The 21,422-nt window shown below is 45.3% G+C and overlaps 1 protein-coding gene across 1 annotated transcript in view; it reads left to right on the forward strand.

Annotated features, from left to right (window-relative positions):
• LOC126106737 (cytochrome P450 4C1-like) overlaps positions 1-20,579 on the forward strand; it is a 109,537-nt gene extending 88,958 nt beyond the window's left edge. Inside the window, exon 6 of the mRNA XM_049913112.1 lies at positions 20,112-20,579. Coding sequence (XP_049769069.1) covers positions 20,112-20,579 — 468 coding nt within the window. The remainder of the gene's footprint in view (positions 1-20,111) is intronic.
• Positions 20,580-21,422: the final 843 nt, after the last annotated feature.

A 21,422-nucleotide genomic window follows, 5' to 3' on the forward strand; every position in this document is an offset into this window, starting at 1 on the left:
TTACTATCTCTTCCACAACATTCTTCGTCGATTCTATACAGACATCTTCTACTTTATACCCTATAAATCTGTTATAGTTCGTAAACTTGTTTGGGAGATTCTTCATCCCACAGAAACTACACCTCCAGTAGCACCGTTGACCAATTGCCGGCAACACAATAACAAATCTAACGCTGTGTTCATAGATTTTGCTACCATTTTCTTCGTTTGGAGTTACTGCAACACTGTTCCAAAAGATGGTCATGTATGAATACTTACCACACTTCAGTTCCATTTCATTGGCAAGTCCTACGTAATTTTGTATAGAGAGTTGTAGATCGATTTCACTACACTGAATAAATCTTACACAGTTTGCAAAAATTCCGTTAAGAACTGACATATCAAATATTTCATTCACATCTCGTTGGCCCATAAAACATTCATACTTTTCGCTAACTGAACCAAGATTCCTTTGCAAAGTACTCTTTCTCAGTTTCATTGCAATGTGCAGGTGTACCAGCATGGTTAGGTTCACACACTTAGTTCTCGTCTTTATTGTTTACGGTAATAACACCTACCTCTGTCTTTCCAACGTTTCTCCCTTTCTTAAAAGCCTTCAGAGGATTTCTAGTCGCTTTACGTTTACCCACGATTATCCTTCAATAAATCAGAGACTTCAATGAACACAATTCACTAGGAATATTTTCAGGACTACAGACGAGTAAATAAAACACGAAACACACGACAATCGAGCGAGCGATATACATCGAGCTACACTCATGCTCATAAATTAAGGATAATGCTGATACATGGTGAAACAACGCTCTGGCGGGCGGTTTGCGGGTTTAAATCAGCTCAGGGTATGACCATACAGTGCATCTGACCTGCGGTCGTCGCACAGTGGCGCTGGCAGCAGTCCACATACGCAGAGGTGTGTTGGTGCATGTCAGAGTACGGCGCAGCGAGTAAGTCTGCAGACGTTTTCAGACGTGCTAATGGTGGCTGTGTGTTGGAAATGGCTCAAAGAACACATGTTGATGACGTTAGGAGGGGTAGAATATTAGAGTGACTGGAGGCTGGTCAAACACAGCAGGTCGTAGCACGGGCCCTCCGAGTGCCACAAAGTGTGAGCTCAAGAGTATGACAACAATTCCAACAGACAGGAAACGTGTCCAGGCGCCACAGTACGGGACGTCCACAGTGTACAACACCACAAGAAGACGGATATCTCACCATCAGTGCCCGCATTCGGTCACGGAGTACTGCAGGTAGCCTTGCTCGGGACCTTACCGCAGCCACTGGAACAGTGGTCTCCAGACACACACAGTGTACAGATGATTGAACAGACGTGGTTTATTCGCACGGAGACCTGCAAGGTACATTCCAGCATTCCACTGACCCCTGGTCACAGCAGAGCCCGTAAAGCCTGGTGTCAAGAACACAGTACATGGTCATTGGGACAGTGGTCGCAGGTTATGTTCATGGACGAGTCCAGTTATAGACTGAACAGTGATTCTCGTCGGGTTTTCATCTGGCGTGAACCAGGAACATACTAACCCCTTAATTTCCTTGAAAGGGACCTGTCTGGAGGTCATGGTTTGATGGTGTGGGTGGGATTATGATATGATTCGTGCACGAACAGCCTTGCATGTCTTTGACAGAGGAACTGTAACTGGTCAGGTGCACCGGGACATCATTTTACACTAGTATGACCGCCTTTTCAAGGGTGGAGTGGGTCCCACCTTCCTCCTGATGGATGATAATGCACGGCCCCACCGAGCTGCCATCATGGAGGAGTACCTATAAACAGAAGATATCAGGCGAATGGAGTGGCCTACCTGTTCTCCAGACCTGAACCCCATCGAGTACGTCTGGGATGCTCTCGGTCGACGTATCGCTGCACGTCTTCAAACTCCTAGGACACTTCAGGAGCTCGGACAGGCACTGGTGCAAGAATTGGAGACTATACCGCAGCAGCTGCTCGACCACCTGATCCATAGTATGCCAACGCGTTGTGCGGCCTGTGTACGTGTGCATGGTGATCATATCCCACATTAATGTCGGGTTACATGCGCAGGAAACAGTGGCATTTCGTAGCACCTGTGTTTCGGGACGGTTTTCTCAACTTATCACCAATACCGTGGACTTACAGATATGTGTCGAGTGTGTTCCCTATGTGCCTATGTTATTAGCGCCAGTTTTGTGTAGTGCCACGTTGTGTGGCACCACATTCTGCAATTATCCCTAATTTATGAGCATGAGTGTATCACAGGTTGGCCACACATTTATTTTGTAACACTTATTTTCTCTCACATCATTAAAATGTACATGATAAACGTGTAGATTCATGAGCACAACATTTGACAGCACTTTAAGAGCGCCACAATGGGTCACACCAATGCAGAACATATTTCAAAAATATTTTAAAAATATTTGTTGTCTTCTGACCTCAACAAAAGAAATTGAAAGAGGAAAGTCTGTAGATTTTTAAAATGCAAGAAAGTAAAAATTGAACATTTCATGATATTGAACTGTTCCAGAGCCCCTTGAGCAAGACAATGCCCGCCTGCAGATGGCGGGAGTTTCTACTGCTTGTCTTTGTGCTTTCCAAAACCTACCTTGGGCCAGCAAGATCTCTGGATTTCTGTTCAATTAAGAACTTCTAGAGCTGGGTAGGGCCTTCCAACCAGCTCGAGATTCTGACTACCCAAGGCACCAGTTGGACAGAATTTGGCGCAATGGCCCTCAGGAGCACGTCCAACAAGTCAGTCAATGCCAACCCGAATAACTGCTTGCATAAGAGCCAGAGGCAGAACCAAGGCGTTGTTGCTGAATCTGTGAAGCTCTTACTTGAATAAATCAACCAGTGTTTCTAAAATTGTAGTTTCGTTTGTCTATAGGTGTATATGCCATCTACCAATATCCATCCCACTCGGATAGTTTCTTCATGGTGCTTCTTTCTTTTCTTTTTTTTTTTCGAGTGTATCTGGATTTCACATTTGATTGACGTTTTCTATATATCTGAAGTATCATTCAAATAGACATGGGGCAAAATAATGCTCTTCAAATAAAAGCAAGTGTAGCTAAAAGGGAGCTGCTACAAAGTTAACATGATTTTTTCTTTTTGATGCCAATAATAGACAGCAGGATTCTTGACAAAGTTTCAGGACTCCTCTTGCGAGGAACAGCTAGCTCAGAGAATACATAATTGTATGACTTGAAAACTTCCTACCACACGCAGAAGATCCTTCTGCTGACGTCAAGTCTCCATGATGAGCACGCAACAAACTGAAAAGCTCAACAAACATTTTTTGGTCTTTTCTAGGTAACAATTAATAACACAAAATTCGTTAGAATATGTACTTCATCATATATCATGGAGGTGTCAAATTCATAGTGGTACAGTGTCAGATGCTGTATAACTATAGAACCCTGTCCATAGCCTCATGATATATGGTTTCAAAAATTTCTGATAGGCTGTGCACCATTTACATAATTTGTTTTTGTACTACGAGCGTGAGTCAAAAAGTAATGATCCTGTTCTTTTCACCTTAAATGAAGTTTGTTATGTAAACAATTTGAATTTTGCGCTATTCCGCAAAGTTTCGTCTCCAATCCACTGCAGTAGTAACTTTCTGCATCAACAGATGCCAGTATTGCAGTTACTTGCAAAATGACCGCTATCGGAGCATTAGACCGTGTTCTGTGATGGGATTCTTGATTGCAAAAGGTGAACGCCCTTTCACATTCGTGAAGGAACAAAAAATGTGTGTGGTGATACAGCAGCGGATGTCAGTACTGTTAGACGGTGGGTTCGTCGCTGTGACGAAGCTGACGGGAAAATCCCGTTGGCTGACGAAACGCAGAGCAGCAAGCCGTTGCCTGCAGTGACTCCCCACAACATCCAGCGAGTCGATGATATCATTTGTGGCGACCACCAGGAGTTAGCAGATGGTTTACGTCGCATTGCTTCTCTTAGCTAAGGCAAGGCGTGACGATTATTCAACGGAGACAAGAAAAACAATTGCCTCTCAACTCTTGCAACGCTTGTGTTTGGACGGAGGGGAGTTTCTGGAAGCTGTTGTGACCATGGACATAAACATGGGTACACTTGAAACTTCCTGGCAGATTAAAACTGTGTGCCCGACCGAGACTCGAACTCGGGAACTTTGCCTTTCGCGGGCAAGTGCTCTACAAACTGAGAGGTACTGGCAGAAGTAAAGCTGTGAGTACCGGACGTGAGTCATGCTTCGGTAGCTCAGTTGGTAGAGCACTTGCCCGCGAAAGGCAAAGTTCCCGAGTTCGAATCTCGGTCGGGCACTCAGTTTTAATCTGCCAGGAAGTTTCATATCAGCGCACACTCCGCTGCAGAGTGAAAATCTCATTCTGGAAACATCCCCCAGGCTGTGGCTAAGCCATGTCTCCGCAATATCCTTTCTTTCAGGAGTGCTAGTTCTGCAAGTTTCGCAGGAGAGCTTCTGTAAAGTTTGGAAGGTAGGAGACGAGGTACTGGCAGAAGTAAAGCTGTGAGTACCGGACGTGAGTCGTGCTTCGGTAGCTCAGTTGGTAGAGCACTTGCCCGCGAAAGGCAAAGGTCCCGAGTTCGAGTCTCGGTCGGGCACACAGTTTTAATCTGCCAGGAAGTTTCATATCAGCGCACACTCCGCTGCAGAGTGAAAATCTCATTCTGGAAACATCCCCCAGGCTGTGGCTAAGCCATGTCTCCGCAATATCCTTTCTTTCAGGAGTGCTAGTTCTGCAAGTTTCGCAGGAGAGCTTCCGTAAAGTTTGGAAGGTAGGAGACGAGGTACTGGCAGAAGTAAAGCTGTGAGTACCGGACGTGAGTCGTGCTTCGGTAGCTCAGTTGGTAGAGCACTTGCCCGCGAAAGGCAAAGGTCCCGAGTTCGAGTCTCGGTCGGGCACACAGTTTTAATCTGCCAGGAAGTTTCATATCAGCGCACACTCCGCTGCAGAGTGAAAATCTCATTATGGGTACACTTTCTTGAACCAGAATTAAAGAGGCTGTCAGTAGAATGGCATCAGAGAAACTCGCCGAAGAAGAAAAAGTTTAAAGCTGTTCAATCGACAGGCAAAGTTATGGCTACAGTATTCTGGACTGCAGAGCGTGTGATTATGTTTGAGTTTTTGGAGCAGAGCTGCACAAGAAAATCTCTCCAATAGGTCAGAACCCTCAAAAAGCTTGAACCCAGTCTTCAAGAGTTCGCCCAACAAAAACTAAGGCGAATGTTCTTTTTTTGCATGACAATGCAAAACCACACACCAATCGTCAGACCACTGAAGATATTGTGAAAATTGGATGGGAAGTCTTGTTTTATCCCCCCACACAAACTTGACCTGGCACCATCAGACTTCCATCTGTTCAGGCTGCTAAAACAAGTTCATCGTGGGGGTTCACTTTGAAGATGAAGAAGCCATGAAAACGTCTGTGTGCCAATGGTTTCTGAAGCAGGACAATGCGTTTTACCATACTGCAATACATGCCCTAGTTAAAAGATGGACCAAAACTGTAGACATGGACGAAGATTATATTGAAAAGCCATAAATCAATCGTCAGTGTTGTGGTTTTCAGCCTTTTGACAAATAAAATAAAAATAAGAGGCATTACTTTTTGACTGACCCCTGTGCATAACTTTCATAACACAAAGCTAACGTAGTTCTTGAAAATCCTTCTTTTAATTGGCTTAGAAGGCCAAAGTTCATTTATCACTGATTGTTATAACATTAAACATTATTGAAAGTGAAAATCATGCTCATAATTCACTTGAAAAGGAAATCTTTCTACAAGGTAATTATAAATATTCAAGTGATTTCACAGATTTTCTGTAGCTATATTATTTTACTTATTGTCACAGGGTTTTTGCGCAAATACATTAAAACTCTGGAAGTTTTTTTGACATATTGCAATCCATGTGTGCCTCACTACTGATTCTGCGTATATGAAGTCGATAATCAAGTTCTTACTGCGTTCAGTACAGCATGTCGCTATCACTCTGTTCAGAAGCACTACTGATGCAGCCTTGCTTGTAGTTATGGCACTTTATTGGTAGAGGAGGTGTAAACAATGAATTTTTCACGTAATTTCACACAAAAGTCGCATGGTATTACGTTGGAAGAGAATGGAGCCCATGACATGAATGATCATCATCCCTATCACGAACATCTATCAATTTTCTGTTTAAGAGTTCACGAACGTTTTGATGGAAGTGGGGTGGAGCATCATCCTATTGGTAGATGAAGTCCACACTATTGGTCTCAATTGTGGCATGAGCCAATTTCCCGGAAAATCCAGATACATGTGTCCTGTAACGGTTTCTTGCAGAAGAAACAAGGACTGTGAGCTTTAAACACTGCCATTAATTTTTAGTGAATCTCAAATGTGCTACGTGATAGCATGGGCATTCTATGTCCCCCAAACTCGCTCATTGTGCCCGTTTACTGTGCCATTCACAGAATATGTAACTTAATAAACCCACTCTCTCCCATAATCTGTCGCATCTGTGCCAGAAATTCAAAGCATCTGACTTCGTCATCGAGAGTCAGGGTTGTAGAAACTGCAGTAGGTAAGGCTTCAGCTTCAGTCGTTTCTTTAAGACCTTTCAAACGATCAGTTGTGGTGTGTTCAGCTCTCTCTACTTTCTCTGTTCGTCGACTTCTGTGGACTACATGCGAAACTTCCCCTTACTCAGTCAACCGTTTCTTCACTCGTTGCAGGCCCGCCCGTTGATGCCTTGCAGACACATCTTCAAGCTTTACAGTGAGCGTACGATCACCGAATGGAGTTGGCAGTTCCAAGATCTTTGCTGTACTTCGTTCTGAAGTGTCGTTGTACTGTCACAGTAGACTGACGCTAATGTATTTCGAGCACAACATACACTTTCTCGGCGCCTGTCGCCATCTTGCCTAATTGGCTACTGCTGCGCTCTTGTGGCAGAAATATGAAGAGTGACTGCAGCAATACAAAAGTTTTTGAGTGTTTCTTTAGGAGTGTGACAGTATGTCAGTTGATATAGCACAGTGAATTTAAGAAATCGCTTCAGGCATTTGTAGTAACCTTGAACTTTTATTTGACTCATGTGGACGAGGTTCTTCATCATTAAATATCACAATCTTATTATTGTTGTGTTAAACCTCTTCTAACACCGTCGTCGTTTTACAATATTGCAATGCACCGAATATTAATTATTACGCAGTTTCTCCTACCTTCAGTTGTAAATTCTTTTTCTCTGCTATAAAGAATCACGTGAAGCATCTGTTTTTTAACAGTAAGATCATAAATAGTGTCATAAAGTCATTTGTCTTCTCCTTGCCGTATCACATTGAATACAGACTGTACTTTCACTTCATACAAGAATGTTCTTTCGATTCGGTACTAAACAAAAAATTCTTAATGGTAGATCATCTGCAAGTCGTCACTATTGTATTTCACACTAACTGACACCCTTATTATCACTATATTTATTACAGTAAGGCAAGTTGTTAAATTTAATTACACTGATGACCCAATCCATAAATTATTCAGAAATTTTTCTCGACCACAACTCGTAACATTTACACTCCTGGAAATGGAAAAAAGAACACATTGACACCGGTGTGTCAGACCCACCATACTTGCTCCGGACACTGCGAGAGGGCTGTACAAGCAATGATCACACGCACGGCACAGCGGACACACCAGGAACCGCGGTGTTGGCTGTCGAATGGCGCTAGCTGCGCAGCATTTGTGCACCGCCGCCGTCAGTGTCAGCCAGTTTGCCGTGGCATACGGAGCTCCATCGCAGTCTTTAACACTGGTAGCATGCCGCGACAGCGTGGACGTGAACCGTATGTGCAGTTGACGGACTTTGAGCGAGGGCGTATAGTGAGCATGCGGGAGGCCGGGTGGACGTACAGCCGAATTGCTCAACACGTGGGGCGTGAGGTCTCCACAGTACATCGATGTTGTCGCCAGTGGTCGGCGGAAGGTGCACGTGCCCGTCGACCTGGGACCGGACCGCAGCGACGCACGGATGCACGCCAAGACCGTAGGATCCTACGCAGTGCCGTAGGGGACCGCACCGCCACTTCCCAGCAAATTAGGGACACTGTTGCTCCTGGGGTATCGGCGAGGACCATTCGCAACCGTCTCCATGAAGCTGGGCTACGGTCCCGCACACCGTTAGGCCGTCTTCCGCTCACGCCCCAACATCGTGCAGCCCGCCTCTAGTGGTGTCGCGACAGGCGTGAATGGAGGGACGAATGGAGACGTGTCGTCTTCAGCGATGAGAGTCGCTTCTGCCTTGGTGCCAATGATGGCCGTATGCGTGTTTGGCGCCGTGCAGGTGAGCGCCACAATCGGGACTGCATACGACCGAGGCACACAGGGCCAACACCCGGCATCATGGTGTGGGGAGCGATCTCCTACACTGGCCGTACACCACTGGTGATCGTCGAGGGGACACTGAATAGTGCACGGTACATCCAAACCGTCATCGAACCCATCGTTTTACCATTCCTAGACCGGCAAGGGAACTTGCTGTTCCAACAGGACAACGCACGTCCGCATGTATCCCGTGCCACCCAACGTGCTCTAGAAGGTGTAAGTCAACTACCCTGGCCAGCAGGATCTCCGGATCTGTCCCCCATTGAGCATGTTTGGGACTGGATGAAGCGTCGTCTCACGCGGTCTGCACGTCCAGCACGAACGCTGGTCCAACTGAGGCGCCAGGTGGAAATGGCATGGCAAGCCGTTCCACAGGACTACATCCAGCATCTCTACGATCGTCTCCATGGGAGAATAGCAGCCTGCATTGCTGCGAAAGGTGGATATACACTGTACTAGTGCCGACATTGTGCATGCTCTGTTGCCTGTGTCTATGTGCCTGTGGTTCTGTCAGTGTGATCACGTGATGTATCTGACCCCAGGAATGTGTCAATAAAGTTTCCCATTCCTGGGACAATGAATTCACAGTGTTCTTATTTCAATTTCCAGGAGTGTATTTAAATCATGACACTGGCAAAAATAAATTTGCTTTACCACCCTCTTTCTGCTTATTATCGGCTAATGACACAAAATCCAACTGAATCTCAATTGATTAGTTATGAACTGCTAATGATTAGATTGTAATCTCTCAGATGTAGTTTACCATAGCACTACACTATTGTGTATCAACCATAAGCTACATAAACGTTGACATCATTCTGGAAAGGCTGTCTAATAGGCTGGACCAGCTGGATGCCCCCACATACACTCCTGGAAATGGAAAAAAGAACACATTGACACCGGTGTGTCAGACCCACCATACTTGCTCCGCACACTGCGAGAGGGCTGTACAAGCAATGATCACACGCACGGCACAGCGGACACGCCAGGAACCGCGGTGTTGGCCGTCGAATGGCGCTAGCTGCGCAGCATTTGTGCACCGCCGCCGTCAGTGTCAGCCAGTTTGCCGTGGCATACGGAGCTCCATCGCAGTCTTTAACACTGGTAGCATGCCGCGACAGCGTGGACGTGAACCGTATGTGCAGTTGACGGACTTTGAGCGAGGGCGTATAGTGGGCATGCGGGAGGCCGGGTGGACGTACAGCCGAATTGCTCAACACGTGGGGCGTGAGGTCTCCACAGTACATCGATGTTGTCGCCAGTGGTCGGCGGAAGGTGCACGTGCCCGTCGACCTGGGACCGGACCGCAGCGACGCACGGATGCACGCCAAGACCGTAGGATCCTACGCAGTGCCGTAGGGGACCGCACCGCCACTTCCCAGCAAATTAGGGACACTGTTGCTCCTGGGGTATCGGCGAGGACCATTCGCAACCGTCTCCATGAATCTGGGCTACGGTCCCGCACACCGTTAGGCCGTCTTCCGCTCACGCCCCAACATCGTGCAGCCCGCCTCCAGTGGTGTCGCGACAGGCGTGAATGGAGGGACGAATGGAGACGTGTCGTCTTCAGCGATGAGAGTCGCTTCTGCCTTGGTGCCAATGATGGTCGTATGCATGTTTGGCGCCGTGCAGGTGAGCGCCACAATCAGGACTGCATACGACCGAGGCACACAGGGCCAACACCCGGCATCATGGTGTGGGGAGCGATCTCCTACACTGGCCGTACACCACTGGTGATCGTCGAGGGGACACTGAATAGTGCACGGTACATCCAAACCGTCATCGAACCCATCGTTCTACCATTCCTAGACCGGCAAGGGAACTTGCTGTTCCAACAGGACAATGCACGTCCGCATGTATCCCGTGCCACCCAACGTGCTCTAGAAGGTGTAAGTCAACTACCCTGGCCAGCAAGATCTCCGGATCTGTCCCCCATTGAGCATGTTTGGGACTGGATGAAGCGTCGTCTCACGCGGTCTGCACGTCCAGCACGAACGCTGGTCCAACTGAGGCGCCAGGTGGAAACGGCATGTCAAGCCGTTCCACAGGACTACATCCAGCATCTCTACGATCGTCTCCATGGGAGAATAGCAGCCTGCATTGCTGCGAAAGGTGGATATACACTGTACTAGTGCCGACATTGTGCATGCTCTGTTGCCTGTGTCTATGTGCCTGTGGTTCTGTCAGTGTGATCATGTGATGTATCTGACCCCAGGAATGTGTCAATAAAGTTTCCCCTTCCTGGGACAATGAATTCACGGTGTTCTTATTTCAATTTCCAGGAGTGTATATTCCATGTGTCTACAGCACTGTGGATCTCATGGAGGAAGAGAGCGACCTGCGTGTAGCAAATTCTCTTTCTGTGGAATCCGTGTTGATATTTATAGAGGAGATTCTGGTTCTCTAAAAATTCACAGTATGTTAGCGTACAACATGTTCAGTAACTCTGCAATAGATTGACGTCGTGATATGGCCCAGTGGTCGGAAAACAGCAGCTTGCGACTCACATTTGGCTCTTTGCTCCCTTGAGTGTGGCTCTTCCACAAAATACCACCCAGGGGTGCACATGTGCAGTATGATTGAAACTTCGTGGCCGCTGTGCAGAAGTCGGTTGATGGACTGGGAGAATCCATTTTTAGGACATGGCGGTTGAAAGGGCTATGTGAAATCACCAGAGAGCGTGTGTTCAATGTCCCCTATACTGTCGTTTGCTAGTTATGACTACATCTTCGAAAGTGGGTGGTTGTATAAAGCAGGCACTTGAGATAATTTTTATCATGCTGAAATGTTGCGGAACTGCTTCTCATGAAGTGTGAAAAAAGTGTACAATGGGACGGAAGAAGAATAATATAAAGACGTCAGTAATGAAATGATAAGAGATAATTTGTAAAGTGATATAATAATAACTCTTGAAACGTCCCCTTAGGAAAATTATACACGACTGTGCTTAAACTGACACACAATATTTTTAGCGCAACGCAATCTGACTTTCAAAAATCCCTACGAAAGAATGGCCCTGACTAACATTAACCTATACGTTTCACAAATCACTTACCTCACCAAAAATCTCCGTTACTCGAACTACTGCAATACAGCGAGCGCCACTACTGCCAGCTAAATAAAAGATTCAAACTACTGAAGGCACTAACTACTAGTAGGCATAGTTAGCAAATGAAAGATTTTAATAGAGAACAAACAATGTATTTACCTTAACAGTCATAATGTATACAGCAGTTCATGACATCCATTTTTACAAATATCAAACCTCCGCCATTTCTCTCCCCACATCCACCACTGCTGGCGGCTCACCTCCAACTGCGCAACGCTACGCGCTGTTCACATCCAGCTGCCGCTGCCCAACACTACAATGGCAGACAACAATGCAAACTAGCCACAGACTGCACACAGCACACAGCCAGTGATTTTCGTACAGAGCGCTACGTAACGTTGCCAATAAGAAAACATAAACAACCTACTTACACTCTGTCGGAAATAAGTGATACAGACAATGGTAGTGACACATATAAGCTTGTGATTTAACAAATGAAAATACTTATAAATATCATCTGTATTCTTATTTTATTTTTACGTACTTAATTGGTATTCCTGCGTATTATTCTTTAGGTGAGTGCTCTGAATCGGGAAAACATTTCCAGAAAGATAACATCTCTACGTGTATCATCAAGTCGTACTTTTGTATGCTGTTCTACAACGTATTCCTTCGACTGTGTGCCTCCACAGGAAACTCTAGAGTTGTAGTCAAAATCCACATACGTGCAGTTGGCAATTCCACCTTATCAAGAGTCAGTTGAGAGACTGCCGTATTGATGAGAAGCCAGAATCGTGCCCAAAATTAAAAACAAGAAAGAAACTTGACTCACCTGATCTTCGAAGAAGATGCAGGGCAATAACTCGCATTAGTGGTTGTCAGTCATTGTCATGATTTAATTTCATAAGTAGCTTATGATTTAATTTTATAAATAACTAACATAGTTACTGTTGTGGCGTAACAAGACAGCCACGCCACTCGGAAGTAGCCGAAATGCACGCGTTACACACGCCGGCTGGCGTGAAGTCTGGAACAGGATACGTAATGAATGCTATAAAGAAAAGTACGTAGCTGCGGGAATACTTAACTTTTATCCATCATTTGTATACAGCATTCTTGATGATACAAGTGAGACTCTTTAAATACAAGCACTGTAAGGCTAATGGCGCCTTGCTAGGTCGTAGCCATGGACTTAGCTGAAGGCTGTTCTAACTGTCTCTCGGCAAATGAGAGAAAGGCTTCGTCAGTGTAGTCGCTAGCAAAGTCGTCGTACAACTGGGGACGAGTGCTAGTACGTCTCTCTAGACCTGCCGTGTGGTGGCGCTCGTTCTACAATTACTGACAGTGGCGACACGCGGGTCCGACATGTACTAATGGACCGCGGCCGATTTAAAGCTACCACCTAGCAAGTGTGGTGTCTGGCGGTGACACCACAGTTACTATGTTGATATTGAGTTTTTTCAGTGTACTTTATAGTGTAACTAAGACTTAAAATTCTTATTATAGTTTATTAAGTTTATTTTTAGGGGCATTGTGGAGTGAAAGAAGATGTACTGTCACGTATTGAGAAACATATGTTGATAGTCTGGATATACAGAGTGGATGAACGAAAAGAGACAGACAAAACAAGTATACAAGATGACAGTGTATGGGAGATTTAGAAGGCATGAACCTCCACGAACGTACCCCAATCAGACTGAGTCCGCCTCTAGTGAAGATCAGCTTAGAAGTAACCTAATTAAGTTAATAACATGAACCTAGCTACACACATCAGAAAAAATTATTACATTACCTCGGTCCCGAGAGTTCCGGAGCCTGTACAGAAAATTGGAATAGAGATCAACATAAACGTTATTTCCGCCCTTTTTATTGCTCATGAAAACCACACATTGCATGTTACACCACCATACAGCGAGACCTTCGGAGGAGGTGGTCCAGATTGCTGTACACACCGGTACTTCTAATACCCAGTAGCACATCCTCTTGCACTGATGCATGCCTGTATTCATCGTGGCATAATATCCACAAGTTCATCAAGGCACTGTTGGTCCAGATTGTCCCACTCGTCAACGGCGATTCGGCGTAGATCCCTCAGAGTGGTTGGTGGGTCACACCGTCCATAAACAGCCCTTTTCAGTCTAGCGGAGGCATGTCCGGTAGGGCTCATGCCTCGAGAACATGCTGGCCACTACCCTGAAGGAAGTCATTCACAAAATGTGAACGATGAGAGGGGTGGGGGGGTGAATTGTCGCCCGTGAAGACGAATGCTTCGCCAATATGCTGCCGATGTGGCTGCACTAAGAGTCGGAGGATGGCATTCACGTATCGTACAGCCGTTACGGCGCCTTCCAAAACAGCAGGGAACCTCCACATTCCTGCACTCACTGGACAGTGTGTCTAAGGCGTTCAGCCTGACCTAGTTGCCTCCGAACACGTCTCCGAAGATTGTCTGGTTGAAAGCAAATGCAGCACTCATCGGTGAAGTGAACATGCTGCCAATCCTGAGCAGTCCATTCAGCATGTTGGTCCCATCTGTACCGCGCTGCACGGTATCGTGGTTGTAAAGATAGACCTCGCTATGGACGTCGGGAGTGCAGTTGCGCATCATGCAGCCTACTGCACACAGTTTAAGTCGTAACACGACGTCTTGTGGCTGCACAAAAAGCATTATTCAACATTGTGGCGTTGCTGTCAGGTTTACTCCGAGCCATAATCCCTTGGACCGCCTGAGTGAGGCATGTCATCGACAGTTCCTACCCCTCTGTATCTCCTCCATGTCCAAACAACATCTCTTTGTTCACTCCGAGACATCTGGACACTTCTCTTGTTGAGAGCCCTTCGTGACACAAAGTAACTACGCTACTAGCCATTAAAATTGCTACACCACGAAATTTAACCGACAGAAAGAAGATGCTGTGATATGCAAATGATTAGCTTTTCAGAGCATTCACACAAGATTGGCGCCGGTGGCAACACCTACAACGTGCTGACATGAGGAAAGTTTCCTACAGATTTCTCATACACAAACCGCAGTTGACCGGCGTAGCCTGGTGAAACGTTGTTGTGATGCCTCGTGTAAGGAGGAGAAATGCGTACCATCACATTTCCGACTTTGATAAAGGTCGGATTGTAGCCTATCGCGATTGCGGTTTATAGTATCGCGACAATGCTGCTCGCGTTGGTTGAGATCCAATGACTGTTAGCAGAACATGAAATCGGTGGGTTCCTGAGGGTAATACGGAATGCCGTGCTGGATCCCAACGGCCTCGTATCACTAGCACTCGAGATGACAGGCATCTTATCTGCATGGCTGTAACGGATCGTGCAGCCACGTCTCGATCCCTGAGTAAACAGATGGAGACGTTTGCAAAACAATAACCATCTGCACGAACAGTTCGACGACGTTTGCAGCAGCATGGACTATCAGCTCGGAGACCATGGCTGCAGTTACCCTCGACGCTGCATCACAGACAGGAGCGCCTGAGATGGTTTACTCAACGACAACTTGTGTGCACGAATGGCAGAACGTAATTTTTTTCGGGTGAATCCAGGTTCTGTTTACAGCATCATGATGGCCGCATCCGTGTTTGGCGACATCACGGTGAACGCACATTGGAAGCGTGTATTCGTCATCGCCATACTGGCGTATCTCCTGGCGTGATGGTATGGGTTGCCATTCGTTACACGTCTCGGTCACCTCTTGTTCGCATTGACGGCACTTTGAACAGTGGACGTTACATTTCAGATGTGTTACGATCCGTGGCTCTACTCTTCATTAGATCTTAGATCCCTGCGAAACCCTACATTTCAGCTGGATAATGCACCACCGCATGTTGCAGGTCCTGTACGAGCCTTTCTGGATACAGAAAATGTTCGACTGCTGCCCTGGCCGGCACATTCTCCAGATCTCTCACCAATTGAAAACGTCTGGTAAATGGTGGCCGAGCAACTGGCTCGTCACAATACGCCAGTCACTACTCTTGATGAACTGTGGTATCGTGTTGAAGCTGCATGGGCAGCTGTACCTGTGCACGCCATCCAAGTTCTGTTTGACTCAATGCCCAGCTGTATGAAAGCCGTTATTACGGCCAGAGGTGGTTGTTCTGGGTACTGATTTCTCAAGATCTATGCACCGAAATTGCGTGAAAATGTAATCACATGTCAGTTCTAGCATAATATATTTGCCCAATGAATACCCGTTTATCATCTGCATTTCTTCTTGGTGTAGCAAGTTTAATGGCCAGTAGTGTATGTGGACGCAATCTAACCGCGGTATTGACCGTGTAGGGATGGTTCACGTATGGTTGTTTACATCTTTGGGTGGGTTGAGAGAGATCTCTGAACAGTCAACGTCTGTGATATAATATCCACAGTCAATGTCTGTCTTCAGGAGTTCTCGGAACTGGGGCTACGTAAAAGTTTTTTTTTTATGTGTGTATATGCAAATTTAAAAATTGTGGTACTGCTGGTATTTGGCGATGTTGAGTAATGAGTTGGCGACCACTGTATAGCCCGATAATTATGTGCATCTGTCCAATGACCCTTTTAGAAAAAGGGAACTCGCTTCTTTACAGTGACAAGGTACCCTTCGTTTCTATAGCAACCTATGATAAACTGTTGCTAGAAGGGAAGCAGTTTCTGTCATACAATATGTGTAGAATCTTACAGATATCTCATCTGCTCCACATGCCATGCTTTACTATTATGTTGTTGTTGTTGTTGTGGTCTTCAGTCCTGAGACTGGTTTGATTCAGCTCTCCATGCTACTCTATCCTGTGCAAGATTCTTCATCTCCCAGTACCTACTGCAGCCTACATCCTTCTGAATCTGCTTAGTGTATTCATCTCTTGGTCTCCCTCTACGATTTTTACCCTCCACCCTGCCCTCCAATACTAAATTGGTGATTCCTTGATGCCTCAGAACATGTCCTATCAATCGATCCCTTCTTCTAGTCAAGTTGTGCCACAAACTCCTGTTCTCCCCAATTCTATTCAATACCTCCTCATTAGTTATGTGACCTACCCATCTAATCTTCAGCATTCTTCTGTAGCAACACATTTCGAAAGCTTCTATTCTCTTCTTGTCTATTGATCGTCCACGTTTCACTTCCATACATGCTACACTCCATACAAATACTTTCAGAAACGCCTTCCTGCACTTAAATCTATACTCGATGTTAACAAATTTCTAATTTTCAGAAACGCTTTCCTTGTCATTGCCAGTCTACATTTTATATCCTCTCTACTTCGACCATCATCAGTTATTTTGATCCCAAAATAACAAAACTCCTTTACTACTTTAAGTGTCTCATTTCCTAATCTAATTCCCTCACCATCACCCGACTTAATTCGACTACATTCCATTATCCTCGTTTTGCTTTTGTTGATGTTCATCTTATACCCTCCTTTCAAGACACTGTCCATCCCGTTCAACTGCTCTTCCGAGTCCTTTGCTGTCTCTGACAGAATTACAATGTCATCGGCGAACCTCAAAGTTTTTATTTCTTCTCCATGGATTTTAATATCTACTCCGAACTTTTCCTTTGTTTCCTTTACCGCTTGCTCAATATACATATTGAATAGCATCGGGGAGAGGCTACAACCCTGTCTCACTCCCTTCCCAACCACTGCCTCCCTCTCTTGTCCCTCGACTCTTATAACTGCTTCCTGGTTTCTGTACAAATTGATAATAACCTTTCGCTCCCTGTATTTTACCCCTGCCACCTTCAGAATTTGAAAGAGAGTATTCCAGTCAACATTGTCAAAAGCTTTCTCTAAGTCTATTATACCATCACCTATATCTGCCATTAGACAGAACAACGTTCATATCGACAGGAGAGCCGCTCGGGATTAGTCGAGCGGTCTCAGGCGCTGCAGTCATGGACTGTACGGGTTGTCCCGGCGGAGGTTCGAGTCCTCCCTCGGGCATGGTTGTGTGTGTCTGTCCTTAGGATAATTTTTTTTTGGTCATCTGTCTACTGACTGGTTTGATGCGGCCCGCCACGAATTCCTTTCCTGTGCTAACCTCTTCATCTCAGAGTAGCACTTGCAACCTACGTCCTCAATTATTTGCTTGACGTATTCCAATCTCTGTCTTCCTCTACAGTTTTTGCCCTCTACAGCTCCCTCTAGTACCATGGAAGTCTTTCCCTCATGTCTTAGCAGATGTCCTATCACCCTGTCCCTTCTCCTTATCAGTGTTTTCCACATATTCCTTTCGTCTCCGATTCTGCGTAGAACCTCCTCATTTCTTACCTTATCAGTCCACCTAATTTTCAACATTCGTCTATAGCACCACATCTCAAATGCTTCGATTCTATTCTGTTTCGGTTTTCCCACAGTCCATGTTTCACTACCACACAATGCTGTACTCCAGACGTACATCCTCAGAAATTTCTTTCCCAAATTAAGGCCGGTATTTGATATTAGTAGACTTCTCTTGGCCAGAAATGCCTTTTTTGCCATAGCGAGTCTGCTTTTGATGTCCTCCTTGCTCCTTCCGTCATTGGTTATTTTACTGCCTAGGTAGCAGAATTCCTTAACTTCATTGACTTCGTGACCATCAATCCTGATGTTAAGTTTCTCGCTGTTCTCATTTCTACTACTTCTCATTACCTTCGTCTTTCTCCGATTTACTCTCAAACCATACTGTGTACTCATTAGACTGTTCATTCCGTTCAGCAGATCATTTAATTCTTCTTCACTTTCACTCAGGATAGCAATGTCATTAGCGAATCGTATCATTGATATCCTTTCACCTTGTATTTTAATTCCACTCCTGAACCTTTTATTTCCATCATTGCTTCCTCGATGTACAGATTGAAGAGTAGGGGCGAAAGGCTACAGCCTTGTCTTACACCCTTCTTAATACGAGCACTTCGTTCTTGATCGTCCACTCTTATTATTCCCTCTTGGTTGTTGTACATATTGTATATGACCCGTTTCTCCCTATAGCTTACCCCTACTTTTTTCAGAATCTCGAACAGCTTGCACCATTTTATATTGTCGAACGCTTTTTCCAGGTCGACAAATCCTATGAAAGTGTCTTGATTTTTCTTTAGCCTTGCTTCCATTATTAGCCGTAACGTCAGAATTGCCTCTCTCGTCCCTTTACTTTTCCTAAAGCCAAACTGATCGTCACCTAGCGCATTCTCAATTTTCTTTTCCATTCTTCTGTATATTATTCTTGTAAGCAGCTTCGATGCATGAGCTGTTAAGCTGATTGTGCGATAATTCTCGCACTTGTCAGCTCTTGCCGTCTTCGGAATTGTGTGGATGATGCTTTTCCGAAAGTCAGATGGTATATCGTCAGACTCATATATTCTACACACCAACGTGAATAGTCGTTTTGTTGCCACTTCCCCCAATGATTTTAGGAATTCTGATGGAATGTTATCTATCCCTTCTGCCTTATTTGACCGTAAGTCCTCCAAAGCTCTTTTAAATTCCATTTCTAATACTGGATACCCTATCTCTTCTAAATCGACTCCTGTTTCTTCTTCAATCACATCAGACAAATCGTCACCCTCATAGAGGCTTTCAATGTATTCGTTCTACCTATCTGCTCTCTCCTCTGCATTTAACAGTGGAATTCCCGTTGCACTCTTAATGTTAGCACCGTTGCTTTTAATGTCACCAAAGGTTGTTTTGACTTTCCTGTATGCTGAGTCTGTCCTTCCGACAATCATATCTTTTTCGATGTCTTCACATTTTTCCTTCAGCCATTTCGTCTTAGCTTCCCTGCACTTCCTATTTATTTCATTCCTCAGCGACTTGTATTTCTGTATTCCTGATTTTCCCGGAACATGTTTGTGCTTCCTCCTTTCATCAATCAGCTGAAGTATTTGTTCTGTTACCCATGGTTTCTTCGCAGCTACCTTCTTTGTACCTATGCTTTTCTTCCCAACTTCTGTGATGGCCCTTTTTAGAGATGTCCATTCCTCTTTAACTGTACTGCCTACTGCGATATTCCTTGTTGCTGTATCCATAGCGTTAGAGAACTTCAAACGTATCTCGTCATTCCTTAGTACTTCCGTATCCCACTTCTTTGCGTATTGATTCTTCCTGATTAACGTCTTGAACTTCAGCCTACTCTTCGTCACTACTATATTGTGATCTGAGTCTATATCTGCTCCTGAGTACGCCTTACAATCCAGTATCTGATTTCGGAATCTCTGTCTGACCATGATGTAATCTAATTGAAATCTTCCCGTATCTCCCGGCCTTTTCCAAGTATACCACCTCCTCTTGTGATACTTGAACAGGGTATTCGCTATTACTAGCTGAAACTTGTTACAGAACTCAATTAGTCTTTCTCCTCTTTCATTCCTTGTCCCAAGCCCATATTCTCCTGTAACCTTTTCTTCTACTCCTTCCCCTACAACTGCATTCCAGTCGCCCATGACTATTAGATTTTCGGCCCCCTTTACATACTGCATTACCCTTTCAATATCCTCATACACTTTCTCTATCTGTTCATCTTCAGCTTGCGACGTCAGCATGTATACCTGAACTATCGTTGTCGGTGTTGGTCTGCTGTCGATTCTGATTAGAACCCACCCGGTCACTGAACTGTTCACAGTAACACACCCTCTGCCCTACCTTCCTATTCATATCGATAATTTAGGTAAAGTAATGTGTAAGCTTAGGGACTGATGACGTTAGCAGTTGAGTCCCATAAGATTTCACACACATTTTTCGACAGGAGACAATGCGGATGTTCCCGGCGGCCCCACTGCTCCCACGCCATGTGCCACATGACCTGGTGCTGCCTTCCAGTGGGTACAGGCTCCCCGAGGACAGCATGGCCGTCGTGTTCAGCTACTTCATGCACAGGAACGCCAACTACTTCCCGGAGCCGGACAGGTTCGATCCGGACCGCTTCCTGCCGGAGAACTGCGTGGGTCGCCATCCCTACTGTTATGTGCCGTTTGGGGCAGGGCTGCGCAACTGTGTGGGCAAGCGTTATGCAGTGATGCAGGTGAAGACCTTGCTGGCAGCTGTGCTGAGGAAGTTCTTTGTGCTGCCGGTGTCCACGGTGGAGGATCTGCACGACCTCGCCCTCTCCATCGTCATCCACCCTATCAGTGGCATGCGAGTTGTCTTACAGGAAAGGCATCACCACGATCACAACCCATCACCACCGCTTGAGGGAGCTACTGGGATCATCTGATGGTCACACCCTCAGTACCTCACAAGTTGTGGTGTGAATCGTGTGGTTAAGCTATACCATCTTCCTAATACACATTCACCACTGTGCTCTGATCAAAATTGCTTTAGGGTTGACTGCCACATAAGTGGTGGAGTGAGGCTCGCACGAAGGCACAGCATGCATTCAGAAGAAGCTAGTTTTACTGGGAAGTGGCATCGACAGGACATCTCGTCCAGCACACCTTGTAACATTATGTGATTGCCTTATCATTTTAAATCATTCACTAATCGAGTAGTCGCTACAGTTAGCAAATAATGTTGCGAGAATGTAAAAGGTGAACGACCTGTGACGTAATGTGTTCATTGTCCAAGCGCCGTCAGAGAAGCACTGAGTTATTGACTTTGAAAACCGCGGCGCGAAAAACGGACGGAAGAAGAACATTTTTACACATTTTGTTTTGATGTACGAGATATTCTCGATGAACAGTTACTCATTTTTCTCTTGTCTCTTCTAACTTGTGTCGGACGCGCATGTCTTGCCGCCGTATTATTATCGTTAAAAATAATATTATTTTAGTGTAAAGTAAAAGTGCAATACTGAAAGTGCAATACTGCATAGCAGTAGATTTATTGTGCGGCGTGTCTGTGTAAATGTCAAAGGAATTATTTTCTTTACGAGAATAGAAGTGCCAGTCAAAACGGCATCCATGTTAAATGTCCATTGCAGTGTAAGTTAATCTATTAATTGCCATAAATTCAGAGTTAAGTGGAACTGGTGTATGGACTATTTATTTATTATAGAATCTATGCCTCACTCTTTCATGAATTTATTTAATTTTCTTTACGTTTCTGCCAAATAGAGAGT

Source organism: Schistocerca cancellata, chromosome 10 (genome assembly GCF_023864275.1).
Source record: "Schistocerca cancellata isolate TAMUIC-IGC-003103 chromosome 10, iqSchCanc2.1, whole genome shotgun sequence".
In the NCBI taxonomy this organism is placed as follows: Eukaryota; Metazoa; Arthropoda; class Insecta; order Orthoptera; family Acrididae; genus Schistocerca; species Schistocerca cancellata.